Genomic DNA, 20,252 nt, shown 5'->3' with positions numbered 1-20,252 from the left:
AAAGCCTGAAGAGAGCTTCCTCAGTGGTCAGCGTGGCTTGGCCATGCCTCTTCAGAGAGCGCTTCGTAGCCATGTGCAGGTCGAGAGAAGAGGGTCACCTGCCCTGAGTCTGCCGTGAGCCTCTGAGTGCATGCCCTGCCACGTCAGAGAGGGAAAGTGCATCCTCCGCAGCTCCACTGAAGTAAACTGAGATCTGGTTCCAGGCTATCATGGAGTGATTAAGTACAAGTCCTGTAGCACCCATCTGTTATCTCTTAATTAAAGTTTCTTGCTAATTATTTTTTCTTGTCAAGAGAGCAAAGCTGCTGACTCCAGGGATTTACCAAAGTAGAGCAAACAAATGCAGGCTTCACTTGCTGCAATTCTTCATTAATGGACAAAATTAACTTGGAACGGTCCATATCTTTGGCTACATCAATGACACTTAATTACGCCTGTTTCCTTACAAAGATATATTTAGTTTTAAATCACTTGTGGAAGAACTGCCTCTTTTAGCATGAAATTCCTTCTCCTTGAAGAGAAGGTTTCTGCCAGCAATGGACGCTGTGCAGAGACCAAACAATGCAGGAGGGAATAGATGCAATGAAATCAAGAACAACGTGTGTTTTGGGAAGCCAGTGTCGGGAAACCCCCTCCAACGCTGGAGGCTGGTTCATCTCAAGAAGGGAAGACCCCAGAGACGTGAACATGCAGATGGCAAGCAGGAGGAGCAAGGAGAGACAGCCAGGGCATCTCTGTGTGCACCGACACACCGAGCAAGGAATCACTGCAAGGATGCGGCAGCCCGGTGACAGACCCAAGCAGAGTAGCTTGCAGCTCTTGCAACGCCAGCTGGCTGAGGTGGGGATCCCCTCCTCTCTCCCAAGGGCTGTCTTTCCCTCCCAGCACTGGCTGGGCTCTCTTCTCCTCCCTCTTTTCCCCTCTGCCTATCCTCCAGGGCTCTTTTTTTGTTATTGATCTCATTTAGAACGCAAAGTTGCAGAGTTTGAGACCTTGCCGGTTTATCTGCTTGGAAAGCTCACGGCATACCCCTGGCACAGTGTAAATATTAAATGTTTTATTTATGAATGCATACACGGAGATCTAATTAGCCACTGAGATTATTACTTGTGGCTAGTCATTTAGCTCCAGGAGGGAGGTGCGCAGGGTAATGGGGGTGATATACAGGCCTGTGTCAGACGGTATGTGTGCACTTCTCCATCCTGCTACAGAACTGCTCCACATCCTGTCGGATGAGGCAGGAGAGAAAAGGGGCAATATGTCCTTTATCAGTGCCTCAGTTTCCCCATCTGTAAAAGAGAGGCAGAGCCACGGGGCTGCGCACCCTGTGGAGGAGAAGAGTGCAGTTGGTGCTGCTGGCACTGCTGCCAAGTGCTTGTCTCCCTCCCCAGAACTTGCTTCGGTGCCTTCCCCTTGCCCACGCTCTCCCCTAGCCATAAACCCACAGCGTATTTGGGCAGAGGTGTGCAGGCTCTGCAGAAAACACTTGTAAACCGCGGTGATGCCTGGAGCGGTTTTGGCCCCGTGAGTGCCTGCTGGAAGCTGCCTTGCAAAGGGCTGTTGGGCAAAGAGCCCCACTGAGGGGCCTTGGCAGGTGCCCACACAAGGAATGCCGACCATCCTCTCCAGCTTCCTCCACTCGCTGCTCAGAGGAGCCCCTTGGGCAGACCCTGGGGCTGCATGCGTGGCTGTGCAGGCTCTGAGGAGGGCTGTGCCGCGGGACACAGCCGAGCACAGAGGGCTGGGCGCATCGGCTGCCATGGAGGCAGAGCGGTGAGTGGAGATGCTGGGGACATGGTTTGCATCGTCCATGCTCGTCTGCAGCAGTGGTACCTGCCTGGTGGAGAGCAAGGTCCACTCCAGGCCAGGGGAGAAGGAACACACTCAGTTTTATGTATTTGTGCTGAACTCCCCATCCTTCTGGCTGCTGAGTTGTTACCTTTACCCACTGATGAAGTGAAGCTCCTGCACATTGTTGTGGCCACGTGCGCATTTGCACCTCACATGCAATAGGCCAGCCTCAAAAAGCCCACACCTGGGTCCTGATACCCTGCAGCTGGGCCTAGAGCCTGGGCATTTGGCTGAGCAGTGCTGCACTGGCTGCTCTGTAGCATCTGATATCCAACAGCAGTGATGGGAGAGAGGCAGCTGCGTTCGGTGCAGCCAGTGGGGGTAACCCCGACAGATCCTGCTTGGAGGTGCCCTGTTCAACACCCTCATCCCACTGCAATGTAAAACCAAGAACTGCTTTGCAGAACGTGGCGTACTGTTTTATGCCTGGGAAATGAATACCTTGAAGGGGCTTTGCAACACCCATCTCTTCCTGGCATTCACTGCTGAGCACCCCAGGCGTGCCATGCCTCCACAATGTCTGCACTGTGTCCTGACAGACAGGGAGACAATTTTGCTGGTCTGAAGAGACTCCTTCCCATGGCTTTATGTGCTAGGGCATCCCATGGATTTGTAGGCTTTCCCTGTGGTGCCTTTGCAGTCTCCAAGTAGGTCAAGTATCATTAAGAAGGGAAAATGAGGATGATTTGGTTGAGGAGCTCCAGCTGAGCAGAGTGAATTTGGGAAGTGTCGAATGCATTCCCACAGGCCCTGCATCGCAACCGTCTTGTCTCATCTTCTCAGTGTCTCTGAACAGCAGTGCTGCTGACTGCCCCAGTGTTGGCTTTGCTTTCCCTTTGGTCCCCATTGCTTTGCTGTTATATAGATCATGCTGTCAGGTTGTCACTCGACTTTGCTAGGACTGGAGCAAAGCAGCTCGTGACTTGTGGTTGCAGTGTCAGTGTCCCATTGTGGCTCCTTCTACCCCTTTCACCAAGCTCCCAAGTTGGGAGCTGCATGTGGCTGTTCCACTGTCACCTCCCCCTCTTTCCTCAGCTGTGGGTTTGCAGGGCTGTGGGCAAAGCTGTGATTTCTGCCCTCACTATGCATCACTGTGGCTCCTCTCCAGCTTTAGGATTTTATGTTATAATCTGTGCTGTGCCTGGCAGGGGTGCTGCATTGCCGCAGAGGATGTGGTCCGTGGTGGGGCTGGATGCTCAGAGGCATGTTACTGGTTGAGGCGCAGCATTGCAACCTCTCCAACATGTGTGCTCTACCTTCACGCTGTGACCCGACCCAAAGAACGTCATGCACTGGAAAAGCAGGGGTAATGTAAAGGTTGGGCACCGTGTCTAAGGATCTCCTCAAGGGGATGATCACAGGAGTGGGAAGGGATCTTTGGATGTCTCTATTCCAACCTCCCACTAGAGAAAAGTAGATCAGATCGGCTGTGACTTTGTCTAACAGATCCTTGACAATCTGCAGGGTTGAAGATCCCCCAACTCTCTGAATACCAGTCCCAGGGCTGCACCAACTTCCTGGAGAATTTTTCCTTAATGTCCAGCTTGAACCTCCCGAGCTGCAGCTTATGACTGTTGGCCCTCGTCCTGCCACGTGCCCCGGCTCGATGCCCATCCAGCGTGGTGGGCTCTGCAGCACAGGCACCGTCTCTGCCATCAGTCCCACATGGCAGCAGTGACAAGCAGCACCAGGGAGGGGGGACAAACTGCCCTGCCCTCCCTGCTCGAGGGAACTGCGTGGCTCAGGGTGGGCCAGGGTGCAGGTGCTAGCCACATAGTACCCAGCCTGCAGGGAAATGGAGGGTTCTGGTAAAGGCTCTGGTGTCCCTTGGTCGTCCCCAGCCCAAAGCGGAGCTGGAGCATCGGCAGACCTGGACTCGGTGCGTGCAGGCTGCTCCAGTGTGCTGGGGGGAGCTGGCCTGGTGATACCCCTTCCCTTGGCAAAGGGAGTGACTGCTGGAGCAGTGCGGCATGCCCCTTCGCCGGCCCGTGGAGGCTGCCGTGCAGTCGCACAGAAGTGTGTCTAGATGCAACTCTAGCACCTGGCAAGGGACTGCAAGGATGTGGAGACCTGCCTTGGCCTCTCTATGAGCCTCAGCAGACCTGGCAGAGAGAAATGGCTGCTCCAAAGCTGTGCGTTGGGTTTCTCCTCTGTCAGGGGCTTTAAATCACTGCCTTGGAAAAGAGCATTGCTTTCAAGGACCTGTCTTCCAGGAATGGCTCCCCCAGCCCTTCTGGATGAATGCCAGAGTGTTTGCACTGTGTTTAAGGACAAGTAGGAAGTAATTCAAGGTGCCTTTTCCCCCCTGCCCAGCTCATCCCTGCAGTTACTAGCTGCAGACAAGCTCTCAGCCTCAGCCATGGGAAGCAGAGCTGGGCACTTCTGAGCCTTTCCCCTGCCCCAAATATTCCCCGGGGACCAAACACTGCCCAGGCAGGGGCCAGGCAGAGCAGGCAGGTCTCTGGTGCATCACTGCAGAGAGCCCCTCTCCCTGCAAGGCTGGTGGGTGACGCAGTGTCTCCACCTACTCTGCCCAGCAAGTCTCTGGGTATAGGGAAAGGGGAGGCAGCTGCTTTTTGTGGACCAGAAAGAAAGGAGAAGAGAAAATGTCCATACTTGATACTATAGAAGAGATTAGAGGAGAACTTGAATAAGATGCTGGGACTCATACTTTGGATCTGCTGTCTCTATCTATCCACCCATCTGCCTATCCATCTGTCCATCCATCCGTCTCCACAGACATTTGAACAGCAAACCATCCAGGCATCCACTGACATGCACAACCAGTCACCCACCCACACAGCCATCCATCCATCCATCCATCCATCCATCCATCTATCCATCCATCCATCCTTCCGCATACACAGCCGGCCAGCCATCTGCTTATACACTTATCCCTCCATCCTCACACATGTCCCTCCATCCTCATATGCACCCATCCATCCACCCATCTGTCCACTTGCATAGACATCCATCCTTGCATCTTCATACACTTTTCTCCATCCCATCTGTGCCGGCCAGCTATCCGTCTGTCTACAGACATGCACACTTGTTTATCCTTCATCCATCCATCCATCTTCTTCCACACTTCTGCCTATCTGTCTGTGTATCTAGGCCCACTCCAGCTGTCCATCCGCATATGGACTCCTCAGTTTGAATGTACTTCCTTCTTTACAGCCTTCCTTCTACAGCCTGTCAGTATAGGCTGTAAGCTTTTCTAAGACTAGCTGAAACACAGTTTTCTGATCAGCGCAGTTTCTCAGAGGTTGCCATCCTTGGCCAGTATCTGAGACACTCTGGAGACATCTCACCAGCTATGTGGCCTGAGCTACAGCCATAGTGCACTTTCTGTTCTCAGCACCCTATTCCCAGCAGGGATAGCATCCCCCAAAATGCTGTTTCCAAGACAGGGATAGGGGTCCTGATGTGGCGCAGAGCATAGCCCCTTGGGCTCCTAGCCCAGACTGGTTATGGCTGTGTTGAAGGGGTCTGGAGGAGGAATCAGGCCTTCCAAGGCCTTCTCCAGGGTCAGCCCCATCCAGGCTCCCAGCCTGCCCATCCCAACATAGCCGTGACCTTGGGGCTCTCTCCTTCACAGATCAGCTTGGGCTGTGGGGTTTCACATGAGATGTAAGAGTGGCTGTATCGCATCAGCCCACAGGCCCATTTAGCCCTTGGTCCCATCTCCCAACAGGACCGAGACGCTGACATCTAGAGAAAGAGAAAAGAGCAGAACGAGCACAGGGTGGTGCCTCTCCCCTCCCTCCCTGCCGTCAGCTGCCTGCAGCCTTCCCAGGCTTGCTGGGGCAGCTCTGTGTTTTACAGCCCTTGTTGGAGTCTTCTGCTCTGTATTCATTTAATCACTCTTTTCCCCCAAATTTTTGACATCTGCAGCGACTGATGGACATGGGTTCCTGTAATTTAATTACACATTGTGTGAAAAAAATACTTCCTTTTGCTTGTTTTAAACCTGCTGCTTGATAATTTCATTTGCTGCCCCTTAATTATTGTATTAGGAGAAAGAGCGAGCAGTCATTCCCTATTCATCCTCCCCGTGTCATTCGTTGTTGCTCAGATCTCTATCACATCTCCACTCAGTTGTCTCTTTTTCAGGATGAAGAGATTGAATCTGTTAAGTCATTCCTTACACGGGGGCTGTTTTCAACCTTTGATCCACCACGTTTTCTTTCTCAGCTCCGTTTTCAGCTGAACTGTATTCTTACTGGCACAGTGACAGATTTGTGTGCAGCTTTTAGGGTACAGTGTTTTCCATTCTGTTCTCTATCCCTTTCTTCATAATTCCTAACATTAGGTTTGTGTTTCTGTTTGCCACCAAGCTGATGTTTTCAGGGATGTGTGTGCAATAACTCCAAGATATGTTTCCATGGAGGCTGCAGCTAATTTGGAGCCCATGCCGTGCGTAGGGAAAGCAAGGCTTGTTTTTCCCCATGTGCATCACTTTCTCAACACAGAGTCGGTCTGTACCGTGATATCCCTCTGCAATGCTTTTGCACCCAGCTTTAATTTTGCTGCCCTAATGGTATCAGCAGCACGCTATTGCCTCTGACTAGCTGACCTCATTTTCCCCATCAGTCATGAACGTGCTGGGCAGCACAAGCTCCAGCTTTGATCTCTGTTGAACTTCACTGGTGACGTCTTCCACCACGCAGACTGGTGCTTTATTCTTACCTTTGGTTTCCTGATCTTTCGCTGCTGTAGATCCTTGCAAGGACGTTCCTTGTATTTCATGGCTGCTTGATTTCCTTTGGGAGCTTTTAGTGAGGGACCTTGTCGAAAGCGTTTTGGCACCCCCTGTGTATTTTAAGAACTGAACAACCCTTGTCTGGGCACGCTGCCTCCCTTGAAGGCTTGAGCAGGCTGTCACTGCTGCACACCCTGTCCTGCGCCCACTGCAGCAGCACCCTGCTGTGCCAACTCGCATGCACATGCATATCCATCCCAGCCCTATTCGCTCCTCCAGCAACCTCATATGTGACCAGCACATGCTGGCCCTGTTCAATCAGCAGCCCAACTGCACACACGTAAAAACACAAACCTCTGTAAACACACGCACGTGCCTGCCTCCCTGCGCCAAGCAACACACTGCTGTGGCTCATCCCCTGCCGGTCCCCGTGTCCTGCTTCACCCCGTGTCACGCACACGCGTGCGTGTTCCTACCCTTGCTGCACACAGCCCAGCACAGCCAGTGTGGCGACGTGGGAAAGATTCAATTGCTAGGGATCATTAATGAATGTCAGCGCAAGCTCCCATCCAGAAACCTGAGAAAATTCAATTAGGCAGCTGGTGCCCAATGAGCTGTATTGCCCCACTTGCATGATGCTAAATCAAATGGCTCAGCAAGGCATCGTGTTATTGCAGAGCGAGAAGAAAAGTCGGGCAGGGAGATGAACAGCATAGCATGCAACAAACAGCTGCCCCTTTCCGAAGCACAACACGGCTACGTTGCTGTCCTCCCACCTGATTTCCCAGGGAGGGAATTGCAAGGGCAGCTGCCTGCTTCCCGCCTCCTCTAGTAAATAACTCAGGTTTGCTGGTGACAAGTCCTGGGGCTCTGTCACCTCTTTGCTTGTCAGCTCTGCCTGGCCACGGCTGAGCTATAACTGTCTTGGGCACGTGAGCTGCCTCCACCACTCCAGCTAGCAATGCGGGGTAGTAAAGCGGTGTGCAGGACCCCAGCACACGTGGGCTGAGAGAGGACATCCTCTTTGCCTGCTTTGACACAGGAGTCTGGCATCCCGCATTTGCTGCGGATCTGGGGGATCACTCCCCTCGCCTCGTTTTAGCATAGTGGGTTTGTCCAGACTGTCCCACGTTATTGCGACCGCTCCCCTTTCTCCACGGATACGGCGCTGGGAAGGCTGAGCACTAACACGCCTGACACACAGAGTCACTGGTGTGGCAAAGGGGTAGGGGGTTGTCCGATACCGCCCGCGCTCTGCGAAGGGGCAGTCCCTGCGGGATGTGCTGGCGGGGGAAGCACGGTCCCCGTGCTGGGCTGCGGCACAGGCAGCACGGAGCCCAGGCTTGGCCTTGTGGCATCGCCTTTTTGCAGTCCTTTTTCCTGTTATGCTTTCCCGCTGCCCTGAGGTTGTGTGTGCCCCAGGGCTGAAGGGTAGAGAGGCATTCCCGGTGGGAAAGGTCCTTTTTTCATTGCTTCCTCGCTGGCAATGATGTGAAGGAATGTGGGAAAAATGGGTTGGGAGGCAGTTTCTGAGTGTGCATATGGCTTTTGGTTTGCATCCTCCAGCAAGCCATGAGGCTGCAGGAGCAGGAATGACTTGCTGGTGTGAGCATCTGTCCATGCTGTCTCCTGACGTGTCTCCTCCAAGGCAAAGGTCAGAGGAAAGCATCCTACAAGACGGATGTGGTCTATGAGTCCTGGTCCACTGATCCGTGAGGGCTGGTCCACTCTGATCTAATGTCAGAGCAAAGAATTATCAGAACCAGGAGGGGAACGTGGGCTTTCCTAGCCACCAGCATGGCATCAGTCCATGCCCCAGGCCTTCCCTCACTTGCCGTACAAGCCATATTAAGAGCCTTCCTCCAAGGTAGCCGTGGGGTCTGTGACCTGCCTACAGGGCTGAGCTCACCTGTTTTCCTCCTCTTCTGCCTCCACAGACAGCCACATCCAGTACGAGCGGGTAGGCGCAGATGTGACCATGAAGTGTGGGTCCATGGACTGGGACGCAGCTGTGACCTGGACGGCCAACGGCACCGACATCGATGATTCCCACCTGAACGGGTCGTACCTGGTCCTGAGGAACGTTGACCTCACACAGAGTGGCCAGTACTCCTGCTATGAAGGCTCCTCCTGGCACCTCAAATACCAGACCTACCTGAGGGTGGGAAGTGAGTACCCAGGCGCGTGACATGGGGGGGGCCATGGGACAGACACTCGCTTTTTGCTCCCATACTGACCCATTGCAGCCCCTATACTGTCCCTGCTAGCTGTATGGTTGCCTGCTCCACCCCCCAATACAAGCTCCCCGTGCCATATTCATCCCAACAGCACGATGCTGGAATCAGCCCCTCCTGCCCCAAACTTTGCATCTAAGCCGGTAGATTAAATGGTGCCCCAGGAACATTTTGGGAAGGAATGTCGTAAAAGGAGGATTGCAGCCAAGGAGGACGAGTTCTGGCTGCGTTTGCTTGCTGCAGCACAGTTGTGTCAGGGGAACCGCCAAAACATGGATGAAGTTGCTGTGTCTTGCGGGACGCTCTGTGTACGGGTCTTGGAGGAGAGCTGCCTATTTCACCGGGTTCTGCGTGCTTTAAGCGAGAGATGTGCTGATTCACAGATTTCAGCGTGGAAGATAAGAGCGGCGCTACATTTCACACGATGCCGATAGCTGATAGCAGCTGTGTATTTTGTTGGATGCTGTGTTTGTGTAACTGATAGCAACCATGTATTCCGCACTACAGTGTATGTAGCCGATAGCTGTGGGCGTCTGGAAACACCAGACAACGTTTCTGTGTATGAGACAGCGACTGTTTTGGAGGATGCTGCGAGGTAGCAGCCAGGAGCCCCCCAGGCGTGTGTCACGTAGGCTGTGCCGGCCCAGATTTGGGGTACACGGTAGATCCTCTCTCTGCACTTCGTCTCACCTCCAGCAGCTCGCGGTACGCCGGGGCCAGCGCGGCATTTCTACCACGGACCCAGGGTGCAGGGGGAGGACTAGAAGTTGCCCCGGTGCTCGGGTCCCACTGCAGGTGGGACAAGAAGGGCTCTGTGCACCCGCAGGTCGAAAGAAAGAAATCCCAGGCTCAGGGATGCTGCCCGGTGTCGAACCCTCGGTGTGGGCGGGAAAGGGTGCCGACGGCTCCCGCTGGAAGAAGCCGGGAAGCACACCGAGAGGGAGAGGGAGGCTGCAACCCCGACTGGGAGGAAACCAGGGGAAGGGGGGGGCTGCAGCCTCCAACCATCTCCCGTGCAGCTGTGGCATCGCCGTGACTTTGCAATGGCTCTTACATCTGCTAAGCACCTCGCTAATAGTAATCCCTGTCAATCCTCTCGGGGACCCATGGGAATTGCTCAGCGTTAGAGCTGAAATCCTGCTGTTTCCTATTATCGCGTGTTCCTATTTGCCGGCCGCTCGCAGCCCCCCTCCGCCCCAAGCTCAGGACATGGTCAGACACCATGGGAGCCAGCAGCCCAGGAAGAGTGGGTGATAAATAAATAAGTGAATGCCCGGTGTTGTTAATGCAATTAAGTATGCAAGGAACTAATCAGGTGAGATGCTTTTAGTGGTAATTAATTTAATTGCCTGGATTTTAATTTAATGTTCTCCATGAGGTTTCTTTTCCCAGCTCCGCGGCCCCTGCTCGCCTCCCCCACCCCGTCTCTCCAGTGCATGACTGATTGCCTTGGAGGTGTGCGGTGCCACCGCGGGGGAGCGGGGCTGGCAGCGGGCTCGGATGGGCCCTTTTTCCCAGAGGGGATGGTGGCAACCTGCTCACGGGCCCATGGTGGCTGGTTTTAGTGGGGAGAGAGCTGTGAATTTTCTCCTGGGCACCAGAGCAGAAAAAGGGATCCGGAAAGGGGATGCTATCAACTTGCCAATACCAGGGAGAGAAATAGCCTCAGGCCTCGGTATTCGGAGGCACCGTTGAGCTCTGTCTATCACGGCATTTCCCCACCAAGCCAGATGGAGGTGCGGCGTCAGACGGGGCACTGGGGAGCAGCGAGAGCTTGCAGAGGAGTACCGGGGGCTGGAGGGACCTTGGACTTGTTGCATTTAAATTGAACGGGAAGTTAAACGAAAACAGGCCTGTAGCTGCATTTCCCAGTCTTGCAGGGGCAAACTGAGAAATCGTCAGACCAAGCTGATGAAGTCAGCTGGGCCGAAGCACTGGGGGCTGAGTGCGGAGGAGGAGTGCTGGGGATCTTGTTAAATAAAAGATGCAGGCAGTACCTGGAGCGTTCACCCCAAGCGAGATGAGGAGGAATGGTAGGGAAGGAGGCCAGCGCCTGGCCGAGCCGCTGCCGCAGGAAGGATATTAGGAGCGAGCCGAGAGCCGACGAGGAACGGGAAAAGGTGTCAATTAGCAAAGAAAGCTACATCTTGGGGGTCAGAGAGTGCGGGGATAAAGGGAGCACTGCCAGAAGTCAAGCTGAGCGAGACCTTACAGAGGAAATTAAAAGGGGTTTTAGCTGTACAAATAAAGAGAAAACAAGGAGAGAAGAGCTGAGCTGGCTCTGCAGCGAGGTGTAAGGGGAGATTAAAGGTAATCTAGGCAGAGCCCCAGGACTAAACGGACACTGTCCGTTCTGAATCACGATATGGAAGGAGGATAAGACCTGAAGACTGGTCCTCTGCGGCGGACGCAAATGCAAAGAATATGGTGTGTTCAAGTCCTGGGGGCCGCGTCGCCCCCGGAGTACTGCTGGATCTGCGAGTGGAAAACTCCTGTTCATTAGCAAGGTTCATTGGTGACTGACAAGTCATTGGCAGCGCCCAGGGAAACGGGGATAGCCAGCGTATCTCCTGTGCTTAAAAAGAGTAAAAAACCCCCTCAGACGGTCTGACCCAACAGCACAGCAGGGCCGCGGAGCGCACTTGGAAGAAAGAACGATTAAAGACGTGGAGACAAATGGAAAATGGGAGAAAACATAACTGGGGCTTGCCAGGGATATATCACGCCAGATTAACCTGATAGCTTTCTTTGATAAGGGAACTGATTTCCTAGGCCCAGAAATGCGGTAGATGTAATCTGTCTTGACTTCAGTGAAGTATTTGTTATGATGCCACATGGGAAATTATGAGTTAAACCAGAGAAAATGTGGATTAGTATGAGAATTGGAACATGGCTTAGGAAATGGCTAAAGGGGGATCAAATTGTGCTGAAAGGGGAGCTGCCTGGCTGGTGGGAGGGAGGGGGAGAGCTTTGACATCGACTTCGGACCAGGCTCAGCCGCGCTTTCCGCGATGGCTCTGGCCCAGAAGGAGGAGACGTGCCGATGGCTGGGAGGTGACGGGAATTTCATCCTGGAAGGGCCGGGGTGAAACGCAGCGGGGCAAAAGGCGAGAAGCACGCTGGAGTGTCTCGTCAGCACGGTTAAAGGGACGGGGAGGAGATCGGCGGCTCAGCCAGACCTCCGGGTGGGACTTAGCACCCGGAGCGACGCTCCTCCGTGCGCGCCGCGTGTCCCGGCTCCCAGTGCAAGGTCCGTGGGGCAGCCCGGGGCGCCCTTCGGCTCGCTCGAAATGGAGCTCAGCGCTGCCTGAGGCTTCGGCCCCGCTCTGCCTGGAGCGCTGCAGGCTCCGCTGGCTTGCCTAGCCTTGGCAAAAGGGAGGCTGCGAGGCTAGGATGGCGCTGCGGATAATTCGGGGGATGGAGGGGGGCTGAGCACCCGGGAGGGAGGAGCGCTGGCATGGGAGGGAATTGGGGTAATCCGGCCAGGGATGAACGGAGGGTGCAAACGAGAGCGTTCCCGACCCTCGGAGAGTTTGGAATAGCCTCCCGGAGGAGCAGGTTCGTTTAGGCTAGAGGCTCGCTCGGGGATGCTGCCGAACCCGGGAGGTCCCGTGTCGCCGTCTCCTGGGAGCGAATACCCTGAGCACGGAGTAGCGGCGAAGCGCTCTTCCCCGCTCCTTCCAGGTGCACGTGGCAAACCGTAAGAGAGCAGCCGTGGCGCGCCGGGCCTGTCGCCGCTGCGTAGCAGTCCGGAGGGCAGCGCGTGCCTGAGCAGGGCCGGAAGCGCCGGGAGACGGGCTCGGGGGGGTGGCACACCTTGCGTCCCTGGGCTGGGACGGGCCGGCACGGCGCTGGGTGCCGGGAGAGCGGCGCCGGGCTCGCGGCCGACCCCGCGAGCTGCGCTCCCGCTTTTGGAAACGCGCGGCCCGAGGGCCGGGGGCTGCCTATAACAAAGGCAAAGTTGGGAAATAATGTGCTCTTGAGGTTTGGCACACGGCTGCGTGCATTACAGAATGTTATAAAAATACTGCTAATGGGCCAGAGAGGAGTGGAAACGCGCGGCGGAAAGGCTGCCAGGAGCCGGAGAGCGCACATGGGAGCGGGGAGGCCTCGTGTGCAAAGGAGGGAGAGAGGCGGCCAGCCGGGGCGGGCGTCCGTCCTTCCGCTCTGCTCCGTCCGTCTCTCCCCAGCCTGCCGCCCCGCCGTTCCCTTGCGCCCGTACCTCCCCGGCCGCCCGGGGCGGGCTGTGAGGGGCGCAGGGGCGGCCGGCGGTGCACACCGCGCGCGTGCGTCCCCGGCGGGAGCCGGCCGGCCGCGGGGGCTCCGGCCCGGCCCTCCTGCCTCCCGCGCCCGTCGCTGCAGCGGCTGGCGAGAGGAAGGGAAAAAACATGCGGTTTGACAGAAAACGACATGGAAAAACAACCAAATTAGCAGAAAAACAAACAAAGCAAAGCCAGAGAGAAGGGGGGGGGGGGGAGAAGGGGCAAAGCAACAGGAACCACATGTGAGCGGGGAGGCCAGCAGAGCCCGAGTGCGCGCTCGCTCCCCGGCCTGATTAGTGAGCGAGCGATCAAACAGCGGCCACTAATAAATACTCGGAGCCTCCCTCTGCTCTGCCTTAGACGTCCCTTTCCTCCCAGCTGGCCTCCAGCTGCGACGGGAGGCTTGGGCCGCAGCTCGCATCCTTTTCTGTGCGTGTGTTTGTTTGTTTTTTCCTTTTTCGCCCATCCGAAAACGCAGGAACAGGGAGGAAGGGCGCGACCCCTCCGCTTCCGACGCGCATCCCCGGGCGGCCGCCCCGCGGCGGGACCGAGCACCCGGGCGGGCACGGGCGCCCTGGGTCGGGTGTGCAGGCAGGATGGGGACGCATCCGGGGTGGCGAGGCGCCTGCGGCGGCTCGGAGCGGCGCTCCCGAGAGCCCGGGCAGATGCGGAGGGAGGAGCGTGGGAGAAGCGCGTGCGGATGTTTTCCTGCCCGCGACGCTCTTGTCCAGCGATTCGCGGTGCGGGGATTGTTTTCAGGAGCCCTCTGACCGATTTTTCCTCCAGGAATTTATCCAATCCCTTTCCAAAGCCCTGCAAACAGGCTATTTCTAGACCAGCAAGTTAAACACGACGGGGACCGTTCCCTGGCACTGGGGCCAATTGGCACGGAGCAGCGCGTGCCCGTACGGTTAAACTCCCGCGCCCTCCGCGCCGGGCGGCCACATCCCTCCTGCGGCCCAGGGATGGCCCTGGCCAACGCCGACCCCAGGAGCGTGCCCAAGCAATGTTTGGGGCAGGACCAAGGTAGCCTGAACCAAAGCCATGCCAGGGACGGTGCAAATAAAGGGACAGTGCAATAAAAGGATGGTGCAAATAAAGGGACGGTGCAAATAAATTTAAGCATGTGGCCTGATGTTCCAGCCCTGGGGGATCTGGCACCTATTGCTACGGACATGGCCGATGCTCCTGGTGTGTCCCTGGCACGGCGCAGGTGGGATGGCCCTGGGCGATCCTGGCCCGGGAGCCTCGCTGCAGCTCCACAGCACTTCCCAGCACAGCGCGGCTGCAGCGGCGGCTCCCCGGGAGGTGGCGGAAAGGGGCGAGCGTGACCCCACGGCTCCCCAGAAAGCCACGGGGAAGGGACTATCGCAAATCGGGTTGATTAGATTAGGACAGTGCCTCATTAATCTGAATTCAGCTGTATTTCGTGGCGCGCACAGGCTCGCCGCGCTCAGCCTGCTCATCCCGAGCTGTTTGTTCAGGGCTAGGAAAACTCGACAAGCGAACTTTGCTGCCTGTGCCCAGATTTCGGGTCTTGGCCCCACTGGGAGCTGGAAAGGCATGCTGGGTAGCGTTATGCAAATTGCACATCCCAGCTTTTTAAGGAGAAGGCAAAAGGAAAAAAAAGAGAAAGAGAAAGAAAAACCCCACCAAAAAAAAAAAACAAAAAGCCAACCCACCACGCTCCCAAATGCAATTAGTTCTAATCGAATTAGGAGCCGAAGTAGAAAAACAAACATGTTTGAAGGCAGCGGGCGACCTTTCTGCCCTGTCCCTGCGGGATGCGCGCTGCCGGCTCCCGGCGGGGGAGGCTGCACAGAGCGGTGCCCCCGCGTGCACCCACGCACGCACCCGCACACCGCGGCACCCGCGCACGCATGCACCCGCGCCCCGCTGCCTTCCTTCCTCCCTCCCTTCCCCTCGCAGGGCTCGGCAGGCTGCCCAGCTGCAGCATAGCAGAGTGATGCTTCTTTGGCTCGCTGCGTAAAATATGATAATCTGGGGCAGCCAGCGTCAGGAACAATAAAAATATCCCCTCGCCCATCCTGGCAGCTCCCCTTCCCCGCTCCCCCCCGGGAGCTGGGGGTGGCGGGGAGCGCGGCGGCACGTGGCATCTATTAGGTCCTCGCCGCGCCGGCGCTGCTGCCCGCTCTAGCCCGTGCCCGAGGGGAGGGCGAGGGACGGAGAAGCCACCGCTTCTCCTGGGAGCTCGTTTCACGTGGTTCGTTGCCCTCGTTGCCGGAAACCGGGGCCTGATGGATGCTTCGTTGCCTGGCCTCTGCTGCCAGCCGCCGGGTCCTAACCCGCTTCTCCCTCCTAGCACCCGGCTTTCCTCTGCGCACAGCATCAGGATGCTGCACCCCTCTTGCGCTGGGGCTCCGGGGTGCCCCTTCTTGCCTGGAAACCCTGGGCTTTGGAGCTACATGTGAAATGAATTTGAAGGTTCTCAGCTAGCTCTGCCCCATGCCCAAGCTTCCCGTCCCTGCAGCCGGGCTCCAGCTCGTGAGACCAGGCTCAAAGGCAGCGTCAGGCTGCCCCGTGTCAGCAGCTATGGGGCTGGTGGCGAAGAGGAAAAAGGGGCTTGGGGGCACGGCAGCCGCCCCATCCTTGCACACACACGAAATACTGCGGGCTGCGTGGTGTCACGGGAGGATGTCAGCCCAGCCTTCCCTCCCCCCCCCCCCCCCCCCCGCTCTCGTTAGGCTTGTTTATCCTTGTTAGCATGACAAAAACAGCCGGGCAATTAAAGAAGCCCAAGCGCAGTCTAAACAGCTTCCCCAGCCCCTGTTCCCCCGCCGCCGCCAGCTCCGCTCCCCGCCGTCGGGAACTAGCGGCGCACGGGGCGATCGGGGGAGACAGCCACCCACCGCCGCGGCTCGGGGACGCCGGGCGGCGCGGGGCTCTGTTTACGCCGGCCTCCGCGCCACCGAGGATTTTGTCTCGGCCTTTCCTAAGTGCCCCTTGTCAAAATATTTGGCGTGAGCTTCCTGCCGCCCGCTGGCGGCGGGTCCCTGCTTTCCGGTGGCGCTGGGAAGGGAAGGACGGCCGGGAGCGAGGCCGCCTCCTGCCTTGCCGGTGGCGGGTGCTCCGCTTGCAGATGCTGATTTCCCCTTTCCACCCATGGGCACGGGTGGGATGGCTGTGGCGTGGGTCTAGCACAGCCTTTTGTGTGAAAAAAGAAGAGTAAAAAAAAGAAAAGAAAAAAAAAATCAAGCCATTCTCTATGTTTGGCCAAGCCCAACCTGGTTCACACGCGATGCTAGGGGGAGACAACTTGCTGATGTTACCGGCCACGTGTGCCGGTGCCTGCGGAGAGCCCGGCAGTGAGGGCACCCGTCAGCCCGTCGCCCGCCGCTGCACGCCGGGCTGCTCCCGGGGAACTGGCACGAAGGCACGGCGTGTGGCCTTCCCCATCCCTCCCGCGGGCAAGGAGCGGAGCTAGTCGTCTCGGCTAACCCACCCAAAAGCCTCCAGAGGGGAGGCGCTCACGAATCCTCGTCTTTTCCCAGTGCTTCTCCGTCGCCCTCCGTAACGGCCCTAGCCAGCGGGGAGCCGCGAGGGTCCCGGCCGCGAGCCGCTCTCGCTGGAGCGAGGGTCGGATCCGAGCGCAATTCGCTGTGTTTCAGCATGAAAGACATTGTCATTAGCTATGGTTTCCCGGGCTGCTGCGCCTGCTGTAAATAATTTAGGAGACTAAATGTGTGCTAACAGCAGGTCCGTGCGGGCAGGGCGGGGAGGGGAGGAGAGGAGAGGGAGGAGGATCACGGCTCTGGAAAGCAGGGAAGGGCACTGGGAGCACAGCGAGAGTATTTTTCTCCTGCTAGCAAGATGGGGTAGCGTCTCCCCCTCCGGAAAAGGAGTCAGAGGGTTCCCATGCCCGCTGGATCCCTTCTCTCCCCATCCCCTCCCGAGCTGTCAGCATCGGTACCAGAGGCAACTGCAGGACAATTTCCAGTTGCTCTTGCTCCAAGCACTTTAATGCTGTTTAAACAATTACGCAGTTGATAAATTTTGACAAGAAGAGATAGAAATAGCCTGGGAGAACCACGCAGTAGAAATGCTCTAAACAGATGTCCCTTTTCTCCCCCTCCTCTGCTCCCTGGGGGTCTTTATCGTTTGCTGCCAACGAAACAAGATCGTGTTTGCTTGAGTTGGGATGGGGGGGGGGAGCAAAATGCCTTACTAAAATGGTTTATGATACTGTCCCGAGGGTGACGGCTGCTAGCTCTCTCTCCAGAAAGGTCTTCTCTCCACCGAAGGGAGCTCGGCGCGGCTTGCCGAGCACAGGATGTCGCTAACAAGGTCCCATTTGTCCCTTCCCGCGGGCTCGCCAGTACCGGACACAGCAGCTAGGGATGCAGGGGGAGGGAGGAGGGGGAGCATTTTGGGCAAAAATGAGCGAGCCGCGCAAACCTGCCGTGCCAAGCGCCTTGGGGAAAGTAAGTCCCACTTGCTGGAGCCTGCCCGCGCTCCCGCCGCAGGGTTTCGGCCCGGGTCTGCCCGGAGGGGCACCCACACGGAGCCGGTGTCGCTCCCGGCGTTGCAGTTTGCACCCGGCGAGGGGTGCGGGGGGCCTGCGGCTTCGGGCCAGGCCCCGGGGTTTCCTGAGCAGCTGAGCGCAGACGTGTGGGAAGAGGAGGTGAACGCTGCTGTTGGTCTCCAGAGACCAGGCGATGGCTCAGCTGTGCCACCAAAACAGGTCCGTGTCAGGAGAGCGCTGGGAAGCGAGGAGCCTCAGCAGAAACCTTGGCAGTTTGTCTTTGCTCGGTGCAGCGGGAGTGACAGCTAAGGTCAAGTGCCTCTGCTCAGCACTTCGGGCCGCCAAGCTGGGCTCCGTGAAGCTGAATTTAGTGACCTGGCCGCTAAATTCACCCACCATGGCTAGGACGTTTCCTCCTCGCCTCTCTTTTGATCTCTGAGAAGGCGAACAGCCAAGGATAAAACCCCGGCACTCTCCCCGCTGTTCTCCGTCCCCTTGGAGCCTTTGCAGCAGGTCTGTCTGTAAGCCACCGCAGGGATTTAGTTTTCCTTCTTATTTCTTATTTGCATTTTTAAGCTTGTGCATGTAGATAGTGCCTTATGGCAGGGAAGGGAGTGGAGGCCAGAGTGCCTCGTGGCTTTTGGGTGCTTGCAGGATGCTGCTCTGCTGCATGGACAGGATAGATGCAATGGGAAGAAGCAGCAAAACCCGTCTCGGTCTGGTCTGGAGACACTGGCAAGCTGGAACTAGCGAGCTGTGAAATACGTTGTGGGTGTCGCAGGCTGACTGGGATTCATTGTCTTTGTCATTGTCTTTGGAGTCAACACGATGCCGTTCCTGTTTCTGGGAATAGCTGCCTTGCTGAGCACCAGCCGCTGCAGCGCAGGCCACAGGAGCTCAGCACGGAGCGTGACACCGGGCCCCGGGGCTGCCGGCCGCGTCCTTGCTCTCCGTCCCTGCCTGCCGTCGTGCGCGTCGTGAAGACACCTGACCCGATCAGCACCCAGCCTGCCTCGCGCGGACACGTCCCCTGGGAAATGGGATACGTGCCGTCCCCCTGCTTGGGCAGCGCTGTCGCAGGGCTCGGGGCGCTGGCGGATACGGCAGACTCGCTCAGGCCTGGTGTCGGGCAGCTGGGAAGAGCTGAAAACCCCTCTCCTCTCTCCGGGAAGCTGTGGCTGACTGCAGCCCTGCACGGCCTGGAGTGCGCGTCAGCACGTGGCCGGGGATGCCGCATGACACCCGGCCTCTGTCGCGTGCGATCCCTGCGGGAACGTCCCTTAAAGATGCTCCTACACGGAGCCATCAGCTGGCCGGTGCCCTGTGCTGACACAGCCCGCGCCGGCCCCGCTGAGCTCGCGGAGAGGAGCCCGGCTGGCGGAAAGGTGCTGTTTGCCGCAGGCTGGAGCATCCAGCCGTGCACGTGTCCTTGTGCTCGTGTCGGTGCTCCAGGATGTGACGACCTGCCCGTACACACGTGTGCATTGCTGCACGCGTGCTGCAGCGTCCGAGCGTGTACAGCAGCGTGACCTCCCGCCCGCGCGGGTGCTCGTGCCTGCGCGAGGCTGGGTGGCCCCGCGCTGCCGCTCCGACAGCAGGCAGCACGGGCTGGCAGGCGCCAGGGTGGGAGGCAGAGCCCGGCAGTCTCCGTCTTCGGGGGAGCGCACGGGGATCGCAGAATATTGCACTTGAGAGACCACGTGTGCGGGGTGTGTGTGTGCTGGGGGTCACTCTGCAAGGAGATGATGGCTCTGCAAAGAGAGGGTCCCCGCATGGAGAGCTGCCGGCTGTGGTGGGCCCAGTCCTGGCTCGTGATTGGCGCCAGTGCCGGATTCAGCTCACCAAACAGGCACCGTCTGCGTTTGAACCCTCCACCCTCCTCCTCCTGCCACCCGGCTGAACCAGCTGGCATCGGCCAAGGGCGGCCGGCCGACGCGTGGAATTACTCTGGCCTCCCCTCCGCTCCCGGCGCAGCAGCCGGTGGCGGTTCCCCTTCCCTCCTGGCAAAGCACGAGCCTGCACTTCAGGCTTGGGCTCCGTCCGTCTGTCCACAGGGATGCGGCCAGCGATGCAACATCGCCAGCTCCGTCCTGCCGGATTTACGGCTCCTCGCAGGGCAGCCGGGCTCAGCAGCCTGCCGGGGGGCGAGCAGCGCTAGCGGTGGCGTTTGTAGGGGATGCTTTGCGAAAGCGGCCCTGCGAGCAGCCCGCGCCGGGTGGCCTCCGGCTCTGGGGTGGAGGGTGGCGCGAGGGGTCCCGGGGGCAGGCGCTGGCCCGCCGCGGAGGCGGTGTCGAGCGCGTGGGTGGCGTTTGCGCCGGCCAGGCCTCCCCTGCAGCAGGGAGCCCACCGGGGCTCTGAGCACAGCTGCTGTTCTCCGGCGCTTGCACGGAGGCAATTCTCCAAATAATCTGCAGCTCCAGCCGGCACACATGGGCTCCAACATAAACAGCCTGGGCACAGGTGCTGGGGATCTCCTCCCGCTTCGCCTCGGAGCGGAGCAGAGCCCCGCACGGTGTCCCCAGCCGCTGTCCGCGAGCACCCGGAGCGCGCTGGTGCCGGGGGGCATTGCGGGGCTCTCCTGTGCCTCACGCCCCTCAGCTGCAAGCCTGCACCGCGCCAGCTTTTCCCCCAGCGAAAATGCAGCGTACGCTGGCAGAAAAGGATTCCCTGCCAGGGTAACGTGCGCCAAACGGGGGCAAGCTCCCTCCTGTTGCCTTTGA

At 58.0% G+C, this 20,252-nt stretch overlaps 1 protein-coding gene across 6 annotated transcripts in view; it reads left to right on the top strand.

The window, feature by feature from the left end:
- Nucleotides 1-20,252, top strand: part of CNTFR (ciliary neurotrophic factor receptor) — a 237,938-nt gene that overhangs the window by 161,324 nt on the left and 56,362 nt on the right. For all 6 annotated transcript variants that reach the window (XM_067316142.1, XM_067316141.1, XM_067316146.1 and 3 more), the window contains one exon: nucleotides 8,491-8,721. In XM_067316142.1, coding sequence (XP_067172243.1) covers nucleotides 8,491-8,721 — 231 coding nt within the window. The remainder of the gene's footprint in view (nucleotides 1-8,490; nucleotides 8,722-20,252) is intronic.

Source organism: Apteryx mantelli, chromosome Z (assembly GCF_036417845.1).
Source record: "Apteryx mantelli isolate bAptMan1 chromosome Z, bAptMan1.hap1, whole genome shotgun sequence".
Classification (NCBI taxonomy): Eukaryota; Metazoa; Chordata; class Aves; order Apterygiformes; family Apterygidae; genus Apteryx; species Apteryx mantelli.
This window is presented reverse-complemented; position numbering and strand designations above follow the sequence as displayed.